The sequence below is a fragment of the Pyxicephalus adspersus genome, chromosome 11 (genome assembly GCF_032062135.1).
Source record: "Pyxicephalus adspersus chromosome 11, UCB_Pads_2.0, whole genome shotgun sequence".
NCBI classification, from domain to species: domain Eukaryota; kingdom Metazoa; phylum Chordata; class Amphibia; order Anura; family Pyxicephalidae; genus Pyxicephalus; species Pyxicephalus adspersus.
This window is the reverse complement of record NC_092868.1, coordinates 14,226,316-14,237,811: the sequence shown is the minus strand read 5'-3', so window position 1 is coordinate 14,237,811 and position 11,496 is coordinate 14,226,316. Positions and strand designations below refer to the sequence as shown.

The 11,496-nt window shown below is 38.4% G+C and overlaps 1 protein-coding gene across 5 annotated transcripts in view; it reads right to left on the bottom strand.

Annotated features, from left to right (window-relative positions):
* Positions 1-7,414: 7,414 nt before the first annotated feature.
* The window catches only part of LOC140341199 (branched-chain-amino-acid aminotransferase, cytosolic-like), a 76,076-nt gene continuing 71,994 nt past the window's right edge, over positions 7,415-11,496 (bottom strand). For all 5 annotated transcript variants that reach the window (XM_072426757.1, XM_072426758.1, XM_072426756.1 and 2 more), the window contains 3 exons: positions 10,289-10,429; positions 8,773-8,847; positions 7,415-7,942 (listed from right to left, as the gene is read on the bottom strand). In XM_072426757.1, the coding sequence (XP_072282858.1) occupies positions 7,904-7,942; positions 8,773-8,847; positions 10,289-10,429 (255 nt within the window). In that variant the 3' untranslated portion in view covers positions 7,415-7,903. The remainder of the gene's footprint in view (positions 7,943-8,772; positions 8,848-10,288; positions 10,430-11,496) is intronic.

Sequence of the window (11,496 nt, the reverse complement as noted above, 5' to 3'; positions counted from 1 at the left end):
ATTTTTATTGCTGAAATAGGGGAACAGAACATATTATAGGAATCCAATAAATCGAATAAACCTCTAGAGCCACATTACCGCTCTCTATAACCTCACCGGGTTAACCCGGGGATGCAACAAGGATCCCTATTCAAAAACAGACTGGAGGGGGGGGGGGGGGCCCGACTGGCCTATTCCATGTACAATCTCCAAATCTACTGTGTGCCTAGCTAAAACAAGCTCTACAACTCCTGTACCCTCCGTTAAGTTCACAGACAAAGTAATTTAAATTGGGGCGATTCTTAGAACCAATCCCAAGCAGACCATATCAGCTTGTATTGCTCCATCTTATAAGGGTACATTTTTTATTAGCCCCTTTCATACCTTAGTGCCTTACAAATAATTTTTATAGAATTATTTGAAGGAAAGTATTGGGACATAATGCTACTGTATGTATATACACATATGAAAAAGTATGTAAAACTGGCAGCATTATTTGTCTGCTATAAGTGAGAAAGTGATTTGAGATCTTCCTGGTTTCTAATGTTGGGCTAATTGTCTAGTTTAGAATGAACACTACTGTATTGCATTAATGTGCAGTAAACCAATACAATAATGCACTTCAATAATGCATGTGGTCATTCATCACAATGGGCCACAAAGCACTAAATGAGTTGCGTTCAGTTAGTAGAATGTAACTAATTTTAGCAAAGCAGCAGATTTTGCTTTTTTCTTTATGTTACATTTGCTATCAGATATAACCATGTTACTTAACCTACAGTATATGCCGGGGTCACATAAGCCAGATGTATGTCAAAAGAGTCAACAAAGCTGATGCAAATGAAATCATTCATACCATCATCTGTAAAACAAACAGACCCATTGTGCTCCTTACTGTATGCCTGGATAATTATTGCTGAATTCTTTTTTTAAATTTAGGTGGCTCTCTGTATCATTTTCTTTCGTTTTGAACATTTACATGCACAATATATCTGCTGACACACTCACAGAGTCTCATTAAAGTATTAGGATCACTCCAAGTATGAATTTTGCTTTGCACTACTGACTTGGAAATCACCAATACTTTAAGTTGTCTGCATCCCTTTCGATGCACTATGCTGCATAAATTAGGGCAAAAGAATTGATTTATTAAACATGTAGATAATATTTAACTTGTGAAATTAATGCAGCTCTACTGTATACACGTATGTGCTTCCCAATGCTGACAAACCAGGCTTTATGGAGGAAATCTTCCTGTATGCACTGCTATATGCTATTTTCAGCATTCATTAGTGTATTTGCAGGGCTCATTGTAATGAATGGAGGTTTACAAAAAGAATATCTGCTGTCCAGCCTTTCTATATTTACAAAATCACATGGCAAAAAAGAGTATAAAGTGCAAAAAGTTTTTAAATTAAATTTATAGGTAGGTCTCTTTGATTGATTGGTTGGGTTAAGGCAGTGTTTATCAACTAGGGTTATGTAGAACCCTACAGTTCCTCCAGGGGTTGCTGGGGGTTCTATGAGCAATTTGTGCCTTTCAGGTCAGTTTAAAGCAGAAGTAAACTGAACAAAAAAAAAACCTCACTCATCTCTACCTTCACAGATCTGTTGATCCATCCGGAGGTTTCCAGGATTAGGTCCTGCATCATCCTGGTATCCTCCTTTATCCCGGCGTGAATAAAGCACCGGGCACCGCCATCTTCTTTGGCCTTCTTCCAACTTTTTGTATGTCACTCGATCGAGCACTGCACAGGAATAGACAGAAGCCTCCCGGGATGCGGGATATATGTATCCCAGGAGACCATGACGATCAGGACAGAAAGGGGCTTTAATCTTTTTTCTTTTTAGTTTTAGTTTAGATCTAATTTACCTGGCACTAATAATTTTTTGGCTATCTATGTGGGCTCCATTCTTCCCACTGGCCAGCAGTGTAAGAGGCCTTCTTTCCATTGACCAAAATGCTAATACAGTATACTGTGAGCTGTGGATATAGACATTATAGCAGGGGTTCCCTAAAGACCTGAAAGTTATTTAAAGGGTTTGCCTACAGTAAAAATGTCAAGAAAGACTGAAATAAGCTGATTTTTTGGGAACACTAAGCTCAAAACCTTACAGTCTGATACTAATTGACCCATGAAGAAAAATAAAGATGGCTGCCTGTTGTTTCCCAAGTCTTGTGAATGATCAATTCTCTAATTAATATGTTACCGGATATCCATTCTACATTGCCAGTGCTAGTGCCTTATACCGTGTTTATGTCGTGTTCTGCAGCTGCTTTGTTTGATAATTCACCTTCTATATTAGACTTACTTGTCCTTTAAGATTACAGAATAATAGAATTAACAGAAAACATTTCAGAGTGCTGACACATTTCAGCCTGTAAAGGTCCTGTCATTTTCCAGGCTTCTGGCGTCATTGTATTTATTAATGTGTCTGGAAGCAGTTGGACCCTGATCTATTATTTTTTTACAGTGAAACATTTGTGTACTGTTTGTAGTTCTATTTCTGTGCAGTTCTTACCACGTGAAATATGTGAATGGCTGAATTGTATCCTATCAGGCATGTACAGTCCTTCTGCAGAAAGTAGCTATGGCTCATAGCTAGGTCCAACTATCTCTGTTATCCCATAGCAGCCTGACTTTTATAACATGGGGAACCCTTGAAATAACTTTCAGGTCTTCAGAGAACCCCCTTCTTTAATTACTATATTAACAAGGCAGTACATGCCTTGTTAGTGGAAAGAATGCCTTCTATATTGCCAGTCTTTGGCAGGGATTCCACCCAAAAAGATCAATGATGCCACATAAAGATACCGGGGAGGCTCAAATTGCTCAAGGAACACCTAACAAGCCCTGGAGGAACCCTAGTTAAGAAACACTGTCCCATATCATACCCTATAATTTACCTGGCCTTATCCCGTCGTCTTGCCCACCTGCTGTTGGTCTTTTGCCCCTTGTAAAAAAGAATGAGAAACCTGTTTTTTTTAGTAATTGTATGGAGAACTAGAACTTAGTATATGTACAGCCAAAGAGGACTGTCAAAGACTGCAGACATTCTAATGAAATGATGGTCATAGGCTGTACACATGCTTCAGGGGTGGTTGGAGAATGGCAATCGATTACAGATGATGAGAGACGTGTCACATCAAGCTAGTTGTGATACCCCTTAACAAATCCATCCAGATATATACATCAGTGGTTCACTTATGAAATTTACCTAGATGAAATTTGCCTCAATGAGTTTCAAGCTGCCTTTCCTGGCAGGATTTCACTGTATTATATACATTCACATTCTGTGATCTTGTTTGCCAAGGTAAACCTTATTATTACTGTAGCAGCTAATATTGACCTTTGGCTAAATCTTAGATGAAATCTTATGTGTGAATCTTGCTAAAAAAGGGGAAACTATTTATTGACTTAGTGACAATTTTGCTTTCCATGGTGCTGAAACTGATGGGAGGGTTAACGTCAACAACTGTTTTTTATTTTGTTTTTTATTTTGTTACTGCCCTCAAAAAACTAAACAGCATGACCCCCCTCTCAGAACAAAGCAGCCCAGAACCCCAGGTATTCACTTGGTATCCCTATAACATGCAAAAAAGACAGCTAGCATTGAAATCCTTCATGCTTTCCGCAACAAAGTGAATGTGCAGGACACAATATGACAAGTGGACCCTTTTGTGCTTCACTAGGAATAAATCAGTGTTGGAGAAGGATTTTTTTCTAGCCACTCTCCCAATCCCAATCACTAGAGCCACTCAAGGACTACTAATAGCAAACAAAAAACATTTCCAACTCTCTCTTAGATTTTAAGTTTTTCTGGGCAGGGTCCTTCCTGGCTTCCTCCTGTGTCACTGTCTGTGTCTGGCATTTGCAACTCATATTTAATATACAGCACTGTATTGTTTAATATTATTAATAATATTATTAATACTACTTCCATAAATGTGAGCTACAAACATGCACACACTAGGAAAGGGTACAATTGTGTTAATCAGTCATGGAGAAGGATTTTAATAATCACACACAAAGTTATCTGCAGCTGCAAAATTACAAAAGATTTTATTTTGGGGCAAAGACAAAGGCTTGTATAATATGGGACACAAGTCAACTGTACAATTTATTTGTGGCCCTAGATCACAAAAAGGTTTTGCTGGTACTGGGAAGGCTTCAGAAAAAGGAAACCATATGAATCAGTTCCCAGCTGCCCCAATCACAGCTTATATACAACCATTTTTCAGTTTTGGATAGAGTGAGCAAGAAGTAGACCCAATGTCAAGTTTTAAGTGATGTCTGTGTCCCCAGTAGAGGGGAGATTTATAGTTTCTTCCCAAGAACAATATAATGGAAAATCCAACACTTTATAGCTATCCCTAGAGCAAGAATAAACCTTCCAAAAGGAAGACATGAACTGGAAATCACTCTCTAAGAAGGGAAATTCCTTCTTACCTTTATGTTCCTAGGCATCTACCATGCCCTTTACCTTACTTTTTATCCATGGGTTGCACACATGAAATTGGATTTCACAGCTTTTTCATGACAATATGATATTGCAACTCAAATTGGGAACCTTTATGGTTCACTAAAGTCTTTGTATGGTTTGCAAAATGCATGAATCCAGGGACAGTCCACTGCTGAGCAGAGGATACAAGTGACAGTAGTATTGATTGACTTGAAGCTTAAATAATTAAAGGATAGAGTTATGAGTCCAAGGGCACTACATTGCTGAGTTGGAGATAAAGAAACATGGAAACTGTCCGGGACAGGGTACTAATTAGCCAATGATGGTGACATGGGGTCATTTCCAGGGACACACAGGTGCAGTGTTATTTGTAGAACAGAAGTGATAACTATTAGGGAAATTCCCAGGGACACCATAGTACTCAGAAACGTGATATCTCTGGGTACAATGAGATTGATTTCCAAGGACATTGCACTAATATGCTGGAATTTGGGTGAAAGACACTGCAGAGTCACAAGAAGTCAGCAGCAGCTCCCATATTTGTCAATGCTTAAAACATGTAATTAAAAACTTACTCAGATTAAATCTTAATACATTTATAAGAGGGTCATATTGACTCGGTTTGAAGCTTTATAGGGGATCATTTTACAGTTTAGTCAATTTCTTGAATATCCATTGCAATATTATTATTTGGTAAAGTGAAACTCCTGGCAGATATTAAAAAAAACTCTGTTGGATGCAATTATGTAAAATGACCACATGCATATTTAAATTCATTAAAAACTAATTAAAAACTAGTGCACCTTTGTAGATTACCTACAGCTGATTTTTTCATTTACAACCCCATCTGTGAACCCATTAAGGCACAGTAGCCAGAAGGAATGCTACCTTGCCGTTTCCTTAACAATGGGCTCTAAGCCACTGGTTGCCAATTGTGGCAAACAGTGGTGCCGTTTGGTAGTTGTTGTTAGGTGCTGTTCTGCCTCCTCCAACCACCAGCTAATAGGAATGCTGCCTATATTGTACAACTTGTTTTGTATGAGTTGGACTACTGCATAAAGATGATTCCACGTCAAATTCAGGAGCTGTATTGTAAAGAATAAATTAAAGGATCTACAAATAAAAAGCTGCATTCATTATGTTTTTGTTTGTTTTTTTACCGTTTAAATGACTTTGCCTCTTTCATTTATCATATGGTCCATTTTTGTTCTAAAGCAGACATGTCAAACAGATGAAAGAGTGGCTGATATTAGGACAACATATCTTTAGGATGTCTGCATTATGTGGGACAACCCTACTTCATTTTAGCACATTATTACATCTTACAATATTTCATTCCAGTGAAAAAGGCCAAAAAAATATTTATCTGCAAAATGTTGTAAAGAATTGTAACTTAACTAAGGAACTCCTGAATGGGGCGTTTGGTTTAGGGATGGCAAAGGATAAAAAGGGAAGGTGAGTATGCCTTTCTGTTGAGTGCTGACATTGTATAGTGGAGAGATTAAACATATATGATAAACCTACACAGGCTATTTAGATGACAATATTGTCTGATGATATCGGCACTTGGTAATTATAACCCAGTTATTGTGATTATTAATAACCATACACAGGACAGTAAAGGAAAGACAGTAAAGGAAAGCTCAGAAATTTAACTTAACATAAAAAGGTAGACAACCCTTTCATGTTAAGTAAAAATTCTGTTTGTTTTTTTTTTTGTTTTTAAGTGCAACACCCTTTTTTAAAAAAAAAAAAAAAAAAAAAGGGGTCAGCACTGCCCCCTAATTCTCGATCGCCTAGGAGATCGAACATGAATGGGAGCGCAAAGCCTACATCACGCATCCCGGAAGGCTCTTGGGTGCTCCTTCTGTGCATGCCAGAGATGCTTTTTGTGAAAAGAGAACATTTTTCTGATCTCACACATGCACAGTGAGATGGGCAAGTTTTTTTTTCAACTTACACCACCCGATCTCGCGCCTGGGTCAGGTGACGTAAAAAGAAGAACCCGGAAAAAGAGGCGAAGATGGGGCCGCCCGGCGTGCTGGCTTGGGGACGGGTGCCAGGACAACGCGGGACCCAATGTAGGACACCTCTGGATGGATCGGACTGCCCTGCGGGATTGAAGGTAGTGTATTTTTTTGTTTTAGTCACTTTTCAGTTTAGTTCCTCTTTAAGAACTGAAAGACGTTGCTGTTGTTTTATCCATCTGATGATAGATACACTTTTTCAAAGCAGTACATCCTAAAGAAAAAGGAACATTTTAAGTTTTCACTGCCAAGAGGAGATAAGGGAAAACCATGCTGACTGTGACTGCAGTGGGCGAGAGGGAGGGGGACCCATTGCAGACAAGATTGTAAATTAACAGAAGTGATTGGATAGCAGAAAAGGCACCGAGACCACACACAGAGTACTGTTAGTAGAGAGGCCAGGTATTAAAGCAAGCTCTTTGCTACTTTTGCAACCCTGAGGTTAACTCTTTTATTGCTATTAATGTATTCTACTGTATGTCATTAGTTCCTTGGGATGGATCCATCCATTATTTGTGTAATACATCCTTGGTATTCAAACGATTAAACATGCCTCTAAACTACACCAAGAAGCATGTTTAATATTCTACAAGCAGTATTCCTTGATCATTTTTACTTTTCTGCCTGTTTTTTGCAGTTATTCCATGTAAATCCCTGTAGTCACCATTAGATCATATTTGCATCTCTTTACCCAACACTTAGATTGTACTTTCATAAGATTTGGGATTTTAGGTTTCCCAGGAGGCCGTGGGAAGGCAATAAAACATTACCAGAGCCTAGGTAGTTCAATGTCATTAACATGTCGCTTTTACCTTAATTCACCGGGTGTGCAGAAATTAATATAGCCAATTGCCCCCTCTACTGTTCATCTTTGTCATTGCAGCTATTTATTCAGCAGTTCATAGAACACAGAATTGTAGGAAAGTATGGAACTGGACATAAAAGTAAGTGACTTGCACAGTTTATTAGCGGAGTGTCATTTAGAGTAATCTCAGTTTTGTTTCATATTGCTGTGGAGACATAAAGCCTTGTGCATAGCAGCAGTGGCAGGAAGATCTGTCTGAGTTTCTGTAGCACCGGTCATGCACATAGATGATCTAAAGAATTACAGAAGACAATGCCAGAAATACAATCACAATGACCACTAATCTACAGTTCTACTGTATTTCTAACCTAGAATCATCATTTCAATAACCATTTAAATACAATAAAATACAAGAGGCCACTTATCTGTCTTTTCTGAGAACTATAAAAAAAATAATAACTAAGAATCTGTCAAAGTGTTGGAGGTAGCAACTCTTGTTTCACTATTTTATGACAGGTAAAAAGACCGCACTTTTTTTTTTTAAGTAAAAATGCTTATAAATAAAAATCCAGGAGATAGTTGATTGTGGTGCTTTGGAATGGAATTCCTGACTGAAGTCTGTTTACATTCACACAAGGTAGGCCCATTCACTGTTGGTTCGACCATACTGGAAGAAGAAAGAATTGAAAATGTTAGGAAGGATTCATATTAGCAGATGTAAAAAATTACATTTCCAGTCAATATCTCATTTTATCTAAAGTTGCCGCTGTTGGGAAAGCAGAATCTATTCCCAACCCTTCTTTCCTGCTGTTGCCAGCTTTTTGCAACTCCTATCGACACTGAGGTTTGTTTTTCCTACATGAACTTTCTGTCTGGTGTATAACATTTACTGGTCCAGCAAGATACTACAAGATACTACTACAAGATCTTACAATGCAGTATTCTCCCCGGAATTTTTTTAAGCTAGGTAGGATGAAGCTGTAGGCAGGTGGCAGCCCCTGTATTACATAGTTAAATAGTCAGCTAATTTGAAGAAAGACAGAAGTCCATCAAGTTCAACCACTAGGGAAATAAACATATCCCAGATATAAAACCAGTTCAAGCAGAGGAAGGCAAAAAAAATAACCCTGGTTCAGATTGCTCCAACAGGGCAAAAAAATCCTTTCTAATTACATCAGGCAATCAGGTGTTGCCTGTCCTTGTATTATGACCCTACTTTTCAGTAACCACCCAAAAACATCCAGGTGGTTACTGAAAAGTGCCAGGTGGTGTGCCCGGCTATAGGGGCTAGGGAAAATACTGCAATGCTATTTGCAAATTAAAGCCCTGATAAAGAGGGACACTGTGGTCCCTGAAATGTGTTGGCACATATCGGTGATTGTTATGTGGCATTATAATTTGTTACTGGATCACTTATGCAATAGTACAGTGGTGTCTTTCCCTTCATCCATCCTTTGTTTATAGGAATCACTGGCATGGACAAAACAGTTTTCATACCTGGATGTCTGTGAGCTCCTTCAAGAAACGTTTTGCAATGTCAGGCCCATTTTCCATGGTGGGTATGTCATAACTCTAAAAATAAAAAACAAATTCCCAAATATTACACAGGAGTAAAATGCAAAAAAAAATGCTATAAGGTATGCAATCTAAAAGTATATAAAGCTGCAAAGCACAACCATATCTATATACCTAATATTAGGTGTAATCCTAGGGTTCCTCCAAAGCTTGCTAAGGGGTTCTTTGAGCAATTTGGACCATTCAGGTCAGTATAACTGACCCCAATGATCTTTTTGGCTATCTGTACACAGGGTGACATTCTTCCCAAGGCCAGCAATATAGGAGGAATTCTTCCCTCTGACCCTGACACTAATCTACTGTAAGCTGTGGAAATAGTAATTATAGCCGGGGTTCCATATGACCTGAAAGCAATTTCAAGGGTTCCCCCATGGTAAAAAGTTTAAGAAAGCCTGCATTAGACACTACAGTAATTTTAGTCCAAAGATGGTGAGTACAGACTGGGATCGCTGTTCATAGCTCTAACTACACATTTCACTTGCACCATCTACTGGGGAATCTGAATACTGCATAATGATTTTAATATGCAGACCTAAATCTGCCCTTTATTATTGTATTAATATATTCAAACAGCATCTATATAGCGCCAACATATTATGCAGCGCTGTACTTTTAGTATAACAACAAATAGCTGATTCCTATAGCTTTTAAGGATCACAACCACTGGGAACTTTTCACTAAAATAATCAGATGTGGTGGGGGGGGGGTTCAATTTCTCTTTAAAAGATTGCCTTTAAATGTATCAATTTTTTTTTGTTTGTCATATTATTTCTACAAGGGGGTGCCGAGAAGTTCCTGGCATTGCTCCCTTCCAGATGAAACAAAAAAAAAAGAGTGTGGGGGCATATGACAGCCTAAAATCCTAATATGTAACTGTGCAAATATCAGGTCTTTTTGAGGACATTTCTGACGTCATAGATGCTGCCTAGAGCTGGTTTGCGGCCCAACCAAAAGACTTTTATTTGAACGGTCTAGAAAAGCTGCAACTACGCTGTACCAAGTGAATCAGTCTCAGGGGAGAATAACTCTGGCTCTCTTGTTTCTAGGCAAAGCCAGGAACTTCTCGGTACCCCGTCGTATATATCTATTGGAGGCAATAATGCATAAATAAAGCTAATATAAAGCTGGTGCTTGTTATTTTTCAGCAATTATGCTTTATTTCGTTATTCATGGAATGATAGACACCTTATGGTTTGTACAGACACTAGATTTCTATCACTGGGGCAAAAACACCTAACAACCCACCAACCAAGGACTATTATAGTCCATGCAGCACGGAAACTCCAGCTCATTCTTCCCTCCTCCCTCTATAGAACAGAAAATGCTGCTTGGCTATAAAGTGCTTGTTTGTTCCTATGGAAATCTGAAATCATCACTAACATGTCTATAGAAGGCTTTCCTTTATGTTTGATGTGATTTGTTGTTACACGGTACTCACTTTTTGATTGTAGAGTATCCGGCTTACTGGGCAAACAACACAGGCAGTTCCTACTCCAAAGACTTCTTTTACCCTGTTTTCCTGAAGCCCTTTAATCAGATCACCCATTGTAATTGTGCTTTCGGATACTTTGAATTCTCCCTGCAAAACAATTTGATTTTAAAGAAGCACTCCAGTTAGCATTGTAAATATAACAGTTCACACCATTTCCAGAATGATAAAATGGATGGATCATTGTGCAGTTTTTTTTAATGGTGTCTGTACTGTATTTTTTATATATTAGCTTTTTTTTTTTCATTGGAAGGGAAGAAACAGCATCAACAAACTTTAATCAGATGTTCTGGTCAAGTTCACGCTTCTTTATGATAATAAAATAGTAAGTTGTATTATTAAAATCCACGGACAAAATGATGGAATTGGGATCATTTTACATAGATTTTTCTATAGTTTATGGTTTTATGATTGAACTTTTTATATTTTACCAATGATTTTACTACAGTTAAAATTTTAATGTTACCCAGCAAATCCCCTAATGTTTTAAACATGCTTGTCCCCCGTCCTCTAAGATTTCCTTTGCAGTACATTGGTAACCACAGACATCCCCTTCACCAACAAGGGTTTGCTTCTTCCAAGCATGTGCACCACAATTTTCTTCTAATACTTTGGAAAGGCCATCTATGGCCTTTTTTATAGGAATGAGTGGAGATTCATGCATGAAATATAACCCTGTCCAGGAAACTGTAGCTGAAGATGCTGTGCAAGGAACAAGGACTGGTAATTAAACTGCAATGTTGGAGGGAGGTCTAAAGGGGGGGATTTAAATGTACAAAAGATAAAGTTACATGTACAGAATTCTCTGTAATGGAAATGGACAAGAAATAGTGACCAGGTTCACTTAACTGCTCCTTTACCTGGTTTCTTATACTTGCCTTTCTTTTGCACTGCACCACACTACTCCAAAGTTTGGTTCGGCCACTAAGGCCTAACACACGTTTAACAATTGTATATACAGCGCTCGTTCAGTCTTTTTGCGTTGGAAAGAATCATGAAACATGCTTTCCAACAACAAAAGACTGAACAAGCACTGTGCATACAGCACCGTTCTGATCTATGGAGATAGGAAGGGGAAAATAACAATCGTTCTTGGATCCACCAGGATGGATCACACGCACTGTACACACGCCAGATTCTCTGACTAGCCCTGAGGC